Raw genomic sequence first — 18135 nt, forward strand, 5'->3', positions numbered from 1 at the left:
TCAAGGCATTGCCCATGCCGGGATCCAACGTAGGCCAGACAGGCACGATGAGTGAATGGGATTTGGTGTCAATTAGCAGATCTGCAGCAGAGTTGTGATTGAGCTGAAGTTTACTGAAAGGTGTGAAGTTTGGCAGAGGCCTGGTTATGGCACCTAAATGGGGTACCCACCAAACTGCTGGCAATGGAAAAAACCCAAGGAAGTTCACCCCTCACAGCTCCATGGTTTATTAAATTGGCAATTAAAAAATGACTTTAATGATACTTAAATACAAACATCTGTCTGCTTTCTCTAATCCAACTTTTTGAATAGCGGAGGCAAGTTGCCATCTTGGCTGATGGGAAAGACACTGAGGAGACCACTTATTTCACCATGAGGTGGTGTCAAGGCAAAGTAACGTTACAAGCTGTTAACAAACAATACCTGACAATGAAACCTATTGGACAGATTGTAGCCAGTGCTCAGCAGGCAGGTAAGGGACACCCTAACAACAACTTTTTCTTAAAATTAGAATAAGTTATTTAGAATTGAAATTAGGAAGGACTTTTTCACACGAAGGGTAGTGGACATCTGGAACTCTCTCCCCAAAAGAAGGATGTAGATGCTGGGGGAAAATCAGTAGATTTTTGTCGGCTAAGGATATCTAGGGGTATGGAGCAAAGGTGGGAAATGGATTTGAGGTATAGATCATTATGACCTAATTGAATAATGATAACAGGAGCTGAATGGCTTCCTCTTATTCCTCTGTTTCTATGTTTCTATGGTAGTGGATTCTTGGTTGCTGTTTTGTAGCAATGAGCATGAAGAACACCCCTGAAGTCATTTTACAGCAGCCATTGAAATTCTGACTTCCCACCCTCCATCTTGGGTTCGGAGATTAAACCACATACTCACTCAGAGGCAAGCTGCTATCAACTGCTTCGCATAGGCCGAGTTTGCCTAGGAACCATTGGACCTTATCATAGAGATTAGTAACCACTATGTCATAGCTGCAGCACGTGGGAGCTTCTGGGTGCCAGTTTGATCCAGGGCAAACACGTCTGCAGTAAGTGTTTGAAGTTTGAGCAGCTTCAGCTCAGAGTTTATGAGCTGGAGGCTGAACTACAGACACTGCGACGCATCAAGGAGGGGCAAAGTTACCTGGATTTTTTGTACCAGGGGCAGTCATACCTCTTAGGACAGGGTCTTCTGATTTGGTTAGAGGTCAGGGACTGGAGAGTGTGACTGCGGGTGAGACAGGTAAGGGGACTCAGAGGGCAGGACCACAGGATCCTCAACCTTTGCAATTGTCCATCAGGTCTGAGGTTTTTTCAGCTTGTTTGGATGAGAGTGGGGGCTGCAGGGTGGATGAGCTAACTGGCCATGGCACCATGGTACAGGAAGCCATTCAAGTGGGGGGAGCAAAAAGGAATGTAGTGGTAGAGGGAATAGTATAGTCAGAGGGATTGACCCTATTCTCTGCAGCAAAGAGTGTGAGTCCAAATGGCTGTGTTGCCTGCCCGGAGCGCGATATCTGCTTGGGGCTGGAGAGGAACTTGCAGTGGGAGGGGAAGGACCCAGTCATTGTGGCCCATGTAGGTACCAATGACCTAGGCAGGACAAAGAAGGAGGTTCTGCATAGTCAGTATGAGGACCTAGGCACCAAATTAGGAAGCAGAACCACAGAGGTCATAATTTCTGGATTATTACCTGAGCCACGTGCAAATTGGCATTGAACAAATCACATTACGGAGATGAATGTGTGGCTCAAAGACTGATGTGGGAGAAGTGGGTTCTGGTTCGTGGGGCACTGGTACCAGTACTGGGGAAAGTGGGGTCTGTATCGTTGGGACGGTCTACACCTGAACCGTGCTGGGCCTGGTGTTCTTGCAAGCCGCATAACTAGAGAAGTAGGGAGGGTTTTAAACTAAGTGGTGGGGGCAAGGGATCAAATTTGGGAAGATATGGTAAATGAAAGAGCAGAGATAAGACAAAAGATAAAGGTATTATTGCAGGAAATGAAAAACAGACTGTGACAGGAAGGGATAGAGTACAAATCTAACTGTAAATCAACAGATGAAACTAGAGATTATGAAAAGAATAAAAGGATAGAACTAAAAGCTCTGTATCTGAATGCACATAGCATTCAAAACTAAACAGATGAACTGAGGGTGCACATAGAAATAAATAATTATGATTTGATAGCCATTATGGAGACATGGCTGCAGGAGGACATGGATTGGGACCTGAATATTGAAGGGTACAGGATATTTAGGAAGGACAGGAAGCAAGGAAAAAGTGGAGGGGTGGCTCTGTTAGTCAATGATGGTATTAGCACAATAGAGAGGGATGACCTAATTTCAGGAAACCAGGATGTGGAAACGGTTTGGGTAGACATGAGAAATGGTAAAGGCAAGAAGTCGCTTGTGGGAGTTGAGTACAGGCCCCCTAACAGTAACCACATAGTAGGGTTGAGCATAAAGGAAGAAATAATTGGAACTTGTCAGAAAGGCATGGTGATAATCATGGGAAATTTACATATAGACTGGAAAAGTCAGATGGCCTAGATGAGGAGTACATTGAATGTTTTTGAAGTAGTTTCTTAGAACAGGAGCCAACCAGAGAGCAGACTATACTAGACCTGGCATTGTGCAATGAGATGGGAATAATTAATGATCTCATAGTGAAAGTGCCCCCTTGGTAGCAATGACCATAACATGATAGAATTTTACATTCAGTTTGAGGGAGAGAGGAGTGGGTCTGAGACTGTTTTTCAACTTAAATAAGGGCGATTATGAGGGCATGAAAGCTGAGTTGGCTAAAGTGAATTGGCAAATTAGGTTAGGGATAGGTCAATAGAGATGCAGTGGCTAATATTTAAGGGAATATTTCAGAATGCACAGAATACATTCCAAAGAGTAAGAAAAAGTCCAAGGGACGGACACACTATCCGTGGTTAACTAAAAATGTTAAAGATTGTATCAAACTTAAAGAAAAAGCATATAATTGTGCAAAGACAGGTAGCAGGTCAAGATTGGACAGAATATAAGGAACTGCAAAGAATGACTAAAAGACTAATGAGGGAAAAATTAGAGTATAAAAGAAAGCTAGCCAGAAATATAAAAACAAATAGTAAGAGTTTTTATAAATATTTACAAAAGAAGAATTAACAGAGTGAGCGTTGGTCCTATAGAAAGTGAGGAGAATTGATAAAGGAGAATTGATAATGGAAAATAAGGAGATGGCAGATGAATTGAACAGGTATTTTGCATCAGTTTTCACTATAGAGAATACAAGTAGCATCCCAGAAGCAGCTAAAAACTTGGATGTGGGCAAGGAAGTCAGGAAAATTATCGTCACCAGAGAAGTGGTACTGGGCTGACAAGAGCCCGGGTCTTGATGGACTTCATCCTAGGGTCTTGAAAGAAGTGTGTAGTGAGATAGTTGATGCATTGGTTTTAATTTTCCAAAACTCCCTAGATTTGGGGAAGGTCCCATTAGGTTGGAAGATAACAAATGTAACTCCATTATTCAAAAAGGGAGGGAAACAGAAAGCAGGAACCGACAGGCCAATTAGCTTGACATCTATCGTAGGGAAAATATTAGAAGCTATTATTAAAGAAGTTATAGCAGGGCACTTGGATAAGCTCAAGGTAATCAGGCAGAGTCAACATGGTTTTGTGAAAGGGAAATCGTGTTTAACCAACTTATCGGAGTTCTTTGAGGAAGTAACATGTGCTGTGGATAAAGGGGAATCGGTGGATGTGATGTAGTTAGATTTCCAGAAGGCATTTGATGAAAGTGTCACATCAAAGGTTATTGCAAAAAATAAAAGCTCATGGTATAGGGGGTAACGTATTGGCATGGATAGAAGATTGGCTGGCTAACAGGAAGCAGAGAGTAGGCATAAATGGGTCTTTTTCAGGTTGGCAAAATGTAACAAATGGTGTGCCACAGGGATCAGTGCTGGGACCTCAACTGTTTACAATTTATATAAATGACTTGGATGAAGGGATTGAAGGGATGGTTGCCAAATTTGCTGATGACACAAAGACAGGTAGGAAAGTAAGTTGTGAAGAAGACATAAGGAGGCTACAAAAAGATATGGATAGGTTAAGTGAGTGGGCAAAGAAATGGCAAATGGAGTATAATGTGGGAAAATGTGAAATTATCCATTTTGGCAGGAAGAATAAAAGAGAAGCATATTATCTAAATGGTGAGAGATTGCAGAGCTCTGAGGTGCAGAGAGATCTGGGTGTCCTAGTGCATGAATCACAAAAGGCTAGTATGCAAGTACAGCGACTAATTAGGAAAGCTAATAGAATGATATAATTTATTGCGAGGGGAATTGATTACAAAAGTAGGAAGGTTATGCTTCAGTTGTACAGGGCACTAGTGAGACCACATTTGGAGTATTGTGTACAGTATTGGTCATCTTATTTAAAGAAGGAGGTAAACACGTTGGAAGCAGCTCTGAGAAGGTTTACTAATTCCAGACTAATACCTGGAACGGGTGGGTTGTCTTTTATGAGGAAAGGTTGGACAGACTAGGCTTGTATCTGCTGGAGTTTAGAAGAGTAAGACCTGACTTGTTTGAAACATATAAGATCCCAAAGGGTCTTGACAGGGTGGATGTGGAGAGGATGTTTCCTCCTGTGGAAAAATCTAGAACTAGGGGTCACTGTTTAAAAATAAGAAGTCGACCATTTAAAACAGATGAGGCAAAATTTTTTCACTCAAAGAGGGTCTTGAGTCTTTGGAACTGTCTTCCTGAAAGGGTGGTGGAAGCAGAGTCTTTGAATATTTTCAAGGCAGAAGCCAATAGATTCTTGGAAAAACTCAGCAGGTCTGGCAGCATCTGTGGAAGGGAGCACAGTTAACGTTTCAAGTCCGCATGACTCTTCAACAGAACTAAGGAAAAATAGAAAAGGGGTGAAATGTAAACTGGTTTAAGGGGGTGGGGGGGGGGGTGGGGGGGGGGGGTGGGGGGGGGGGGGGGGTTGGGACAAGAGAGCTGGATAGAGGGCCGGTGATAGGTGGAGATAACCAAAAGATGTCACAGACAAAAGGGCAAAGAGGTGTTGAAGGTGGTGATATTATCTAAATATAATATATAATATATATCACCACCTTCAACACCTCTTTGCCCTTTTGTCTATGACATCTTTTGGTTATCTCCACCTATCACTGGCCCTCTATCCAGCTCTCTTGTCCCAACCCCCCTCCCCCCTTAAACCAACTTATATTTCACCCCTTTTCTATTTTTCCTTAGTTCTGTTGAAGGGTCATGTGGACTCGAAACTTTAACTGTGCTCCCTTCCACAGATGCTGCCAGACCTGCTGAGTTTTTCCAGGTACTTTTGTTTTTGTTTTCGATTTCCAGCATCCACAGTTTTTTGCTTTTGTGCCGATAGATTCTTGGTAAGTAAGGGGGTGATAGGTTATCGGGGGTAGGTGGGATGCAGATTTCAGGTTACTATCAGATCAACCGTAAGTTCGTGTATTATAGAAAATAAGAGCCCCTCCTTATATAAGTAGCAGCGCCTTTACAGATTGTATGGTAGTCGCTGTGCATATTACAGGGACTAGCAGCTCCTGTGTACATTATAGGGAACAGCAGACTCTGTGTATGTTATAGGGAATAGCAGACCCTGTATATGTTGTACAAGAAAGTAGTTTAATCTACTCACGAAGCCATGAACTCATGTGGACTGAGATGAAGGAACTAAGTCAACATGAACCAAAGTGGCATAAAACAATGCTGATTGGCCTTATGAAAATGACAGACAGGTTGGTATAGAGTGATTGTTATGCAGATTACCCAGAATGTGATTAAAAGGAAATTAATCTCTCTTAGCCTCTCTAGAAGTGATGTAACCTACTTTAATATTAATTTATACAGATTCCATATTTTTTATTTTACTAATGATGTTGTAACACCTGACCAATGCTGACCAGTTTGTTTTGTATAGAATCATGCCTTCACCCACATTATTTTAATGCCACATGGTTGCACACAAGATTTACGGAGTAGAACCTCTTACTGAGTCATGTAAGGGCCACTGCTCTCCACAGGAGAACACTGGGCAATGAAGAAAGTCAATAAAAGTCCAGGGCTGCTCCTTGACACCTGGCAGTAATGTGACAGAGCACATTGCTCGCCATTGTAGAAACCACCCAACAGTAGTAAAGGTGAAAATTACCGTCTCTGTTGACTCTTCTCAGCAAACAACAGGTCTGTTAACTGCCGTATGAGCTGGAGAGCACAACTCTTTGGCAATCTCCCTACTGAATCGAAGACTTCACAGGACGTAGGTTTAATAAAACCCTTTTAGGATTATGCAAAGATACACCTCCCAGCTGGAGCTCTTCACCTCTGATGCTCGAGTATTCTGCAGAACTCCCTGCTCAGATATCACATGCACAGATGGACTGCCAAAGGCACCCCCTCATGTTGTGCACAGTAATATCTCCTCACCACAGCCAAAATACTCAGAACGCACTTCCAATCCAGACATGTACCCAAAGGAGAACCCAGGGATGTGGTTCCAGAGGGCAGAAGGCATTCAACAAGGTGCCACATCAAAGATCACTATGCAAAATAAGAGCTCATGATGTAACAAATTAGCATGGATAGAGGATTGGTTAGCAAGCAGGAAGCGGAGAGTAGGGATAAATGGGTCTTTCTTGGGTTGGCAAGATGTGATGAGAGGAGTGCCATGGGCATCAGTGCTGGGGCCTCAACTATTTATAATTTATATCAAGACTTGGATGAAGGGATTGAAGGGATGGTTGCCAAATTTGCTGATGACACAAAGATAGTAGGAAAGTAAAACAAAAACAGAATTACCTGGAAAAACTCAGCAGGTCTGGCAGCATCAACGGAGAAGAAAAGAGTTGACATTGCGAGTCCTCATGACCCTTCAGCAGAACTGAGTAAAGTTAGGAGAGGGGTGAAATATAAGCTGGTTTAAGGTGGGGGGGGAGAGAAGTTGGTTGGGGCGGGGGGTGGTAGTAGGGACAAGCAAGCAGTGATAGGAGCAGATAATCAAAAGATGTCACAGACAAAGGAACAAAGACGTGTTAAAGGTGGTGATATTATCTAAGAGAATGTGCTAATTAAGAATGGATGGCAGGACACTCAAGGTACAGCTCTAGTGGGGGTGGGGTGGAAAGACTGACAGGGCATTACAGGTATAGATTTAAAAATAATGGAAATAGGTGGGAAAAGAAAAATCTATATAAATTATTGGAAAAAACAAAAGGGAGGGGGAAGAAACAGAAAGGGGGTGGGGATGGGGGAGGGAGTTCAAGATCTACAAGTAGGTAGTAGGTACTAGGCAGTAGGTACTCCTTCAAGTAGGAAAGTAAGTTGTGAAGAGGACATAAGGAGTCCGTAAAGGGACATAGATAAGTTAAGTAAGTGGGCAAAAATTTGGAAGATGGGGATACAATGTGGGAAAATGTGAACTTGTCCACTTTAGCAGGAAGAATAGAAAAGCAATATAGTATTTAAATGGAGAGAGATTGCAGAACTCTCAGGTACAGAGGCATCTGGGTGTCCTGGTACATGAATCAGGAGAAGTTAGTATGCAGGTCCTACTTAGGAAGGCAAATGGAATATTGTCATTTGTTGGAAGGGAATGGAATATAAAAGTAGGGAGTTTTTGCTACAGTTGAGAGGGCATTGGTAAGACCACATCTAGAGTATAGTGTACAGTTTTGGTCTCCTTACTTAAGAAAGGACATAAATACGTTAGAAGCAATTCAGAGAATGTTCACTCGACTGATACCTGGAATGGAGGAGTTATCTTATGAGGAAACATTGGATAGGCTGGGCCTGTATCCATTGGAGTTTAGAAGAATGAGAGGTGATCTTATTGAAATATATAAGATCTTGAGAGGACTTGACAGGCTGGATGCTGAGAGGATGTTTCCCCTTGTGGGAGAGACTGGAACTAGGAGACCCAGTTTAAAAATAAGGGGTCTCCCATTTAAGACAGAGATGAGAAGTTTTTTCTCTCAGAGGGTCGTGAATCTTTGGTTTCCCAGAGAGCAGTGCAGGCAGGGTCATTGAATATTTTTAAGGCAGAGGTTGATATATTCTTGACTAACGAGGGAATCAAAGGTTATCAGGGGTAAGCGGAATGTGGAGTTGAGGCCACAATCAGATCAGCCATGATCTTATTGAATGGCAAAGCAGGCTCGAGGGGCCAAATGGCCTACTCCTGTTCCTGATTCATGTTGTATTCCTGATCATAACAATGATAATGACTGGACATGATTGTTGAGTTACCATCACTCCCACATCTTTTTCAGCCTCTCCACTAGCCACCTCAAGTAAGAATATGTTCCCCATGATTTTTTTCCAACATGTAAGATATGAAACGTGTAACTTATTACCACTGAATCTCATACACAGTAGTTCTGCAGCACAATACACACTGTCTGGATTTTTTTGTAACTCCTTATCTGTTTCACCAGATTACGTGTTCCCTCTCCCTCCAACTTAGTGACCTTTGTCAATTTGACGATCCTACATTGTGTTTCTCAATCTAGATAATTAATGTGAATCAGAAACAGTAAAGCTTCCAATACCGAAGCCTGGGTAATTCCACTCAGTACAGCTCTCTGGCCCTACAATACTCCAGGTCCTAATGGTTTGTTGGACAAAGTTCACTGAGTATAATCCAGTTTTAGCTGCACATCATGAAACAATGGGCGGAATTTAATGCCAGTGAGATTTAACGTTCCTGCCAAAGTCAATGGAGTTTAGAATGGCTCGCCGCATTTTACAGCCACAGCCATGGCCCCGGCCCAGTCCCTGCCACATAGGGACCGTAAAATTCCGGCCTATTGTCTTGTAAATATTTCCTCAAATACTGTCTGTGATTTCTTTTCCAGGACCAAATGAGATGTTCACCGTGAGGCTGGTGAACCGTCCCTTCCTGATCCTACGTGGTAAATATGGTTACATTGCTACCGACTGCCACTCAGACCAGCTACAGTGCAGCAGAAGTAACTATGAAATCATCCGATTCACACATTGCAAAGGAGACTTCTGTCACTTCCAAGGCAAGTGACTGGCTGCCCCATTGCTGTAACAAAAAGCTCTTGAAGCCAGTCTCATGGGCCTCTGCCACAAACTCTGTTCCCTCACCATTGATTCCAAACCTCTCCCTCTCTGAGGCTAAACCAGACTGTCCACAACATCAGCATCTGATTTGACTCTTGAGCTGAAATTCTGACTTCTGACCCCATATTCTCTACATCATCAAGTCTGCCTCTAAAATATCACCGACCCTGTCTCAGTCAATCTGCTGCTGAAACACTCATCTACGATTTTGTTACCTCCAGATTTGACTATTCCAATATTTTCCATGCCTGCCTCGTAAGTTGGCCCTCCCTAAACTTTACTTCATCCAAAGCTCTGCTGTTCATATCCTAACTCACACCAAGTCCCATTCACCCATCACTGTTATGCTCACTGACCTACAGGTCGAACAGTGCCTCAATTTTTAAATTCTTAAGCTTGTGTTAAAATCTGTGACTTTCCCTTCCCTATCTCTGTAACCCCCTTCAACACCCCAGCGTTCCTCCCACTCTGGTCTCTTGCTCATCCCTAAATTTTATTGCTCCGCCATTGGCAGCCTTCAGCTGCCTAGGCCCTAAGCTCTGGAATTCCTCCCTATATAACTCCCTTTCTCTCTGCCATCCATCTCCCCCTTTAACCATAGAAAAGAATAGTGCAGAAATGGCCATTCAGTCCACCGTGTTTGCACCAACCAAAAAAAGGGAAAAAACTAAACTAGTCCCTCATTAAGATGCTCCTTAAAATCTATTTCTTTGAGGAAGCTGTTGGTCACCCAGCCGAATGTCCAGAGAAAAACTTCCTCTTCTTTAGATTTTAGCCCTCTTGTTATAAAGGCTAACATTCCATTTGCCCTTTGATTATTTTTTGTCCTGATAACATCTTAGTGATCTTTGCACATGAATCCCTAAGCCTTTGTTCCATTTAAAAGGTACACAAATCTATCCTCTTAATACAAAAAGAATTTTAAAATTTTAAGAAATTTTAAAAAAGAAAAAGCAGGTTCCACCCAACCTCTGTTCAAACAAGCTCAATTCTGAAAAACAAAGTACGTGACTTTTGAAACAGTAGACTCAGCCCCGTTGTGATTACTGCCCCCCTAATAGCGGGGTAAAACTGGTGACTGCCAGCAGCGCAAAATGGGCTCTTAGTGAAATGGCAGCTGATTTATCACCACAACAACAACTTATATTTATATAGCAACTTTAACATAACAAAAATGCTTCAAAGGCGATTACGAAACGAAGTATGATACCGAGCCATATAAGAAGCTTAGTCAAAGAGTTAGGTTTTAAGGAGTGTCTTAAAGGATGAAAGTGAGGTAATGAGGCAGAGAGGTGTACGGAGAGTTTGGGCCTAAGAAGGCTAATGGAATGCTACCCTTTATCACAAGAGGAATTGAACATAAAAGTAAGGATGTTATGCTTCAGTTATACAGGGCATTGATGAGACCATATCTCAAATATTATGTGCAGTTCTGGTCTCCTTATTTAAGGAAGGATGTAAATGCATTGGAGGTGGTTCAGAGGTTTACTAGATTGATACTTGGAATGAGCAGTTTGTCTTGAGGAAAGGTTAGACAGACTGAGCTTGTTTCCACTGAAGTTTAGAAGAGTGAGGGGTGATTTTATTGAAATATATGTGATCCTAAATGGTCTTGATAAGGTGGACGTGGAAAGGATGTTTTCTCTTGTGAGTGAGTCCAGAGCTAGGGGAACTGTTTTAAAATTAGGGGTTGCCCTTTTAGGACAGGGATAAGGAGAAATTTTTTCTCTCAGAGGGTTGTGCAACTTTGGAACATTGTCTCAGAAGGCGGTGGAGGCGGGGTCACTGAATATTTATAAAGCAGAGGTATATAGATTCTTGTTAGGCAAGGGAATCAAAGGTTATCGGGGGTAGATGGAAATGTGGAATTCAAAACACAAACAGATCAGCCATGATCTTTACGAACGGTGGAGCAGGCCCGAGGGACCAAATGTCCTACTTCTGCTCCTATTTCGTTTGTTTGTATGTTCGTATGTAACTGAAGGCGTGGCCACCAATGAAGGAGCAATTAAAATCGGGGATGCACAAGAGACCAGAATTAGAAAAGCACAGACATCTCAGACAGTTGTGGGCTGGAGGAGATTACAGAGGTAGCGAGTGATTTGAAACTAAATTCTAATGTCAAGACGTTGCTTGCTGGGAGCCAGTGTAGGTCAGCGAGCACAAAGATGATGGGGGAACAGGTGTTGTGAATTAAAATGTGGGCAGCACAGTTTTGAATGACCTCAAGTTTACGGAGGGTAAAATGTGGAAGACCAGCCAGGAGTGCCTTGCGATAGTTGAGACCAGAGGTAACGAAGGCATGAATGAGAGTTTCAGCAGCAGATGAGCTGAAACAGGTGAAATGGGCATGGTTACCAAGGTAGGAATTGGCATCTTAGTTTTTTCTTTATTCATTGATGGGATGTGGGCATTGCTGACGAGGCCAGAATTTATTGCCCATCCCTAATTGCCCTTGAGGTGGTGGTAGTGAGTTGCCTTCTTGAACCACTGCAGTCCCTGTGCTGTCAGTACACCCACAGCGCAGTTAGGGAGGGAATTCCAGGATTTTGACCCAGCAACAGTGAAGGAATGGCAATCTATTTCCAAGCCAGGATGGTGAGTGGTTTGGAGGGGAACTTATAGCTGGTGGTGTTCCCATGTGTCTGCTACACTTGTCCTTCTAGATGATGGTGGTCGTGAGTTTGGAAGTTGCTGTCTAAGGAACCTTGGTGAGTTCCTGAAGTGCATCTTGTAGATGGTACACACTGCTGCCACTATACGTCAGTGGTGAAGGAAGTGACTGTTGGTAGCTGTGGTGCCAATCAAGTCGGCTGCTTTGTCCTGGATGGTGTCAAGCTTCTTCAGTGTTACTGGAGCTGCACTCATCCAGGTAAGTATTCCATCACACTCCTGACTTGTGCCTTGTAAATGATGGACAGGCTTTGGGGAGTCAGGAGGTGACTTACTCGCAACAGGATTCCTAGCCTCTGACTTGCTCTTGTAGCCACAGTATTTATATGGTTTGTCCAGTTCAGTTTCTGGTCAATGGTAACCCCCAAGATATTAATAGTGGGGGATTCAGCGATGGAAATGCTATTGAATGTCATGGGGCGATGGTTAGATTCTCTCTTGTTGGAGATGGTCATTGCCTGGCACTTGTGTGGTGCGAATGTTATTTGCCACTTGTCAGCCCAAGCCTGGATATTGTCCAGGTCTTGCTGCATTTGGACATGAACTGCTTCAGTATCTGAGGAGTCACAAATGATGCTGAGCATTGTGCAATCATCAGTGAACATCCCCACTTCTAACTTTATGATGGAAGAAAGGTCATTGATGAAGGAGCTGAACATGTTTGGGCCTAGGACACTACCTTGAGGAACTCCTGCAGTGATGTCCTGGAACTGAGGTGATTGACCTCCAACAACCACAACTATCTTCCTTTGTGGTATGACTTCAAACAGCAGAACGTTTTCCCCAATTCCCATTGACTCCAGTTTTGCTAGGGCTCCCTGATGCCACACTCGGTCAAATGCTGCCCTTGATGTCAAGGGCAGTCACTCTCACTTCACCTCTGGAGTTCAGCTCTTTTGTCCATGTTTGAACCAAGGCTGTAATGAGGTCCAGAGCTGAGTGTACCTGGTGGAACCCAAGCTGAGCATCAGTGAGCAGATTATTGCTAAGCAAGTGTGACCTAATAGCACTGTTGATGATGTCACTGTAGCAGTAATTACACTGCATAGCAATTACACTGTTACAGACAATTGCCAGTTAAAATAGGTGATGGGCATCAAAACAGTATAAATAGATACAACTGGAACACTCTGAGGTGGGAGATACTAGGAAATTTGTTATACTGAAGAGCTGTTCTAATGAATAAACCAACTAGTGGAAAAGGACCAGCTTTGGACTTGTTTTTCCATGATAAGCATGCATTGTGAGTAACATTGTAGCAGAGGATCAACTTTAAGCTTTGGTGATTGATTGTGGTATACGAAGCCTTTTTGTCTCAATCATCTGAGGGAAAGGAAGGTTACTGCTATTGTCAGTTTAAGTTATGGAATGGTGGCAGGATGATGTGAAATCTCAAGCTTTGACTATCCACCAATTTCTTTTGAGTCTGAACCATATCAGCATTGGAAGGCTGAAGTTAAGATGTGGACCCAGGTTACTTCATTACCCTGGAAGAAGCAAGGTATGGCATCGATGTTATCATTACCAGCCAAAAGTAAGATTAGGAGTAAAATATTTTCAGAATGGAATGTGGATGATTTGGATCATGAAACGGGATTGAACCTTCTGTTACAGTTTTTGGATCTTTTTTACAAAAAGGATGATTTATTGGAAGCATTTGAAGCATGGTCAATCTTTGATAGATTTAAGAAAACAGATGATCAGTCCATGGAGGAATATATTATGGATTTTGATAAATAGCATAAGAGATTTGAACTTGAAATCCTGGAGTCTGTATTGGCATTTAAGTTACTCAATTGTGCATGCATCTCTTGTGTTGTTAGACTTTTTGTGTTGTTAGAATTTTTGTGTTGATGGGGTTTCAATTCTGAGGGGGAAAAAGTCTCTCCTAGACCAAATGGCTGCTACCCTTAAAAAGTTTCTGGGAAAACAGTCATTCTCAGCCAAAACAAAAATAAAAATACCTGGAAAAATTCAGCAGGTCTGGCAGCATCTGCGGAGAGGAACACAGTTAACGTTTTGAATCCGTATGACTCTTCAACAGAACTAAGTAAAAATAGAAAAGAGGTGAAATATAAGCTGGTTTGGGGGGGCTAGAGCTGGATAGAGGGCCAGTGATAGGTGGAGATAGACAAGAGGACAAAGAGGTGTTGAAGGTAGTGATATTATAAGGAATGTGCTAATTATGGGTAGAAAGCAGGACAAGCAAGGTACAGATAGCCCTAGTGGGGGTGGGGTGGGGTGAAGGGAAGAGATCGAAATAGGCTAAAAGGTAGAGACAAAACAATGAATGGAAATACATTTAAAAATAATGGAAATAGGTGGGAAAAGAAAAATCTATATAAATTATTGGGGGAAAAAAAGGGGGGAACGGAAAGGGGGTGGGGATGGAGGAGAGAGTTCATGATCTAAAATTGTTGAACTCAATATTCAGCCCGGAAGGCTGTAAAGTGCCTAGTCAGAAGATGAGGTGCTGTTCCTCCAGTTTGCGTTGAGCTTCACTGGAACAATGCAGCAGGCCAAGGACGGACATGTGGGCATGAGAGCAGGGTGGAGTGTTGAAATGGCAAGCAACAGGGAGGTCTGGGCCATGCTTACGGACAGACTGAAGGTGTTCTGCAAAGCGGTCACCCAGTCTGCGTTTGGTCTCTCCAATGTACAGGAAACTGCATTGGGAGCAACGAATACAATAGACTAAATTGAGGGAAATCTCTATCTTTTAGCCTATTTCGATCCCTTCCCTTCACCCCACCCCACCCCCACTAGGGCTATCTGTACCTTGCTTGTCCTGCTTTCTACCCTTAATTAGCACATTCCTTAGATAATATCACCACCTTCTTTGTCCTTTTTTCTATGACATTTTTTGGCTATCTCCATCTATCACCGGCCCTCTATCCAGCTCTACCCCGCACCCAACCCCCCCCTCTGTAAACCAGCTTATATTTCACCTCTTTTCTATTCTTACTTAGTTCTGTTGAAGAGTTATACGGAGTTGAAATGTTAACTGTGTTCCTCTCCGCAGATGCTGCCAGACCTGCTGAGTTTTTCCAGGTATTTTTGTTTTGGATTTCCAGCATCTACAGTTTTTTGGTTTTATCTTAGTCATTCTCAGCCACTGTCTTAGCAAATAGGAACAACTGATGTGAAACAAAGGATGGAAGATTCTATGGGGCTGAATTTTGAGATTGACCAAATGTTAGATGAAGATTCCAGTACAAGGACTGGGGTACTGACAGGTGGTCTGAAAATATTGGTAATTTTAGTCAATTTGAGAGTAGAGACAAAAAGCAGATCTGGGACGGTGACTTTAGGTGTTTGAACCTGGAAAATGCATGGGGAATAGTTAATCAGTGTTATCGGTGTGATTCTCAGTATCATTGTGATGAATTACCCACAGTGAAAGAATTGTATTTTTGAAGTAGCTCATGAGGTGGATTCTTCTGAGGCTGAAAATGATGGTGGTGACTGTCATGATGGAATTGTGTTGGTCAGAGTTTGAATCCTGTGATGAGTATCTTGATGGTCGATTCCTTCAACTGTGCAGTTCTGACAGTGGTTGCACTTCCATGGTGCGTGGGATGGATTGGCTTAACTGCTACCTGGCGTCTATGAGGCAGACCAGCGGAAGGTCAAGGAGTATGAAAACTCTACCTGCTTCAGGTTTGGAGATGACAATACATCAACATCCTCCAAATGGGTGGTCCTCCCTTGTAAGATAGTAATGATCAGTCTGTTCACCAATACTGATGTGGTTTCTAGCGAGATACCGCTATCATTAAGTCGATCTGTGATGAAAAAGGCCCAGATGACACTCGACATGAAGAATGATAGAGCAGTTGTGTTCAGGGGAAAAAATGTGAAACTGCATTTTACTCGGGCAGGCCGTTACTGCCTGCCACTAAGGAAGCCAAATATTTCTCATCATAAAGTTTATGAAGTTTTGTTAACTTATGGGAATAAGAATTTGGTGGCCAAAAAGATCATTTGGAAGTTACATAGACAGTTTGCACATCCAGCACCACAGAAACTGAAAACTCTATTGTGAGATGTTGGAATGGTTGATAAAGGATACTAAACAAATCACTGCCCAGTGTAAAATTTGTATTAAATATCGCAAGACATAACCATGTCCTGTTGTGAGCTTGCTACTAGCCAGGGAATTTAATGACGCAGTGGCAATGGACTTAAGTTTGGGACAAGGATAGTGGTATTTTTTACTACACTTCTTCATAGATATGGCAACCAGATTTAGCCTATCCACTAATTTATAGTGAGGACAAACAGACCATTGCTGATAAGGTCATGGAGAAATGGGTGGTAACAGGATTAGGAACACCAATGAGATTCCTGACAGAAAATGGTGGGGAATTCACCAATGAAGAATTTCAAGATGTGTGAAAATTTGAACATCAGAGTTAAGCATACTGCAGCTGCAGCCCATTTAGTAACAGTCTTTGTAAGAGAAATCATGCGGTGATAGGTGACATGTTACATAAAATATTGGCTGATCAACCAGATGGCAAATTGCAAATGGTGCTAGCATAGGCAGTGCACATAAAGAACTCTTTGCAAATGGTTGACTGATGTAAGGAAGAAATCCGAAGTTGCCTTCGGTGTTATGTGATGCTCCCCCTGCTCTAGAAGGGACTAGCATTAGCTGCACTTTTTCTGCTCATCTGAATGCTTTGCACACAGGTAGAATAATTCGGCAAGGCCTACAGCAGCACATAAGACCATCAGAAATGCAGTTTAGACAAGGAGACATGGTATATTACAAAAGGGAAGGCCAGAGCAGAAAGGACTTGGTGAGGCAATAGGAAGTGATGGAAAAGTAGTAATTGTGCAACATGGAATCAAACTGTTAGGATACATTCTTTGCAATTAATTAGCACTAACTATACCTTTACAGGTTCTGAACAGGCACTGTGCACTACACCTACACACACACACAACAGTTATGAGAAGCAGACTACAGCAGACAGAGGGTCGACTGACAATGAGCAAAGTAACAGTGAAGTACAGGATAAGACTATTCATCTAAAAGGACAACTAACCAAAGTAAGGACAAAGGTAACATACATGCCAGAAGGGGCCATCATAATAGGGAGAGGAGGAAAGGCCACAGGTAAATAAAAACATTGGCTAAACATGCAGGATGAAGGACAGGAGATAAAACCCATGGATTGGCAAACCGAGGTAAGGATGTGTAAGCCCAGAAAGCACAGTATGAGTTCTGACAGTGGAGCAGAAAGTGGTTGTGACCCCAGAAAAAAATCATGGACTTATGAATGGGATTCTGCTCGCATGGGGGGAAACTTGATATATAGAAGTAGCCCAAAAAGAGAGGAATGGGAGTAGAGGTTGTCGCTTGACAAGAACAAGGACTCGAGAGCAAGCTAGGAATGTTATAAGAAGTAGAAATCTTTATGACCAAGAGGTTTTAGCAGCTATTAATAAATTGGAAAATAAGCTGATAAAGGAAGCCAAACAAAGAGTTAGAAAGTTGGAAAGAATTAGGGGTATATACTGAAATACCTGACAGGGGACAGCCAGCCCTATCTCACATGTGGATCTGTACAGAAAAGGTACTTCCAGATGGCACGCCCAAGGCAAAAGTGAGATTAGTAGCCCAAGGCTTTGAAGAGAGACTCGGGGATCAGGGCAGACTTGCCTACTGTGGGGAGTGAGTTTGAAGATTATTTAAGCATCCTATTCCTGGGAGTGCAAATCTATTGATATAAAGGCTGTGTTTTTGCAGGGTGAGAAGTTTTTTTGAAGCAGCCTGAAGAAGCTGGCGATGTAAAAGGAAAACTGTGGAAATTGAACAAGTGTTGATAGATTGAATGATGCATCAAGAGTATAGTATTTTTCCATGAGGTCTGTCCTGTTGAAAACCAGTTGCATTTAGTTAAAGGCAGACCCTGAGATGTTCTACTGATACCATAAGGAGAAACTAGCAGAATCTTTATCATGTATGTTGATGATCTCCAGTGGGGAAGCTCTGTAGAATTTGGTAATGGAAGATAAAGAAATTCCAGGTTGGCAGTCAGGCTCCAGGGGCCTTTAAATACACAGGCTTAGACATTAAGCAGAGCAAGTTAGGAGTAACATTGAATCGACAATCTTATCTAGAAAATGTTAATCGCATCCCTATAAATTGGATTAGATCCTCAAGAGGATCCTGCTTCTAAGGAAGAAACAGAACAAATTGAAAAGTTTGATTGGGCAGCATTCAGACTAAGCCTGACACTAGTTATGATGTGTTGGAGCTGAGTACTATGATGAAACATGCTACAGCTGGGGAAGTTCTGACCGCAAAAAAAATTAAAGAACTTAAATTCAGAAAG

The 18135-nt window shown here is 42.5% G+C and overlaps 1 protein-coding gene across 1 annotated transcript in view; it reads left to right on the top strand.

Annotated features, from left to right (window-relative positions):
• Window positions 1–18135, top strand: part of LOC144687263 (fascin-3) — a 45868-nt gene that overhangs the window by 17723 nt on the left and 10010 nt on the right. Inside the window, exons 3-4 of the mRNA XM_078553111.1 lie at window positions 313–472; window positions 8884–9054. Of these exons, the coding sequence (XP_078409237.1) occupies window positions 313–472; window positions 8884–9054 (331 nt within the window). The remainder of the gene's footprint in view (window positions 1–312; window positions 473–8883; window positions 9055–18135) is intronic.

Source organism: Cetorhinus maximus, chromosome 12, assembly GCF_964194155.1.
Source record: "Cetorhinus maximus chromosome 12, sCetMax3.hap1.1, whole genome shotgun sequence".
In the NCBI taxonomy this organism is placed as follows: Eukaryota; Metazoa; Chordata; class Chondrichthyes; order Lamniformes; family Cetorhinidae; genus Cetorhinus; species Cetorhinus maximus.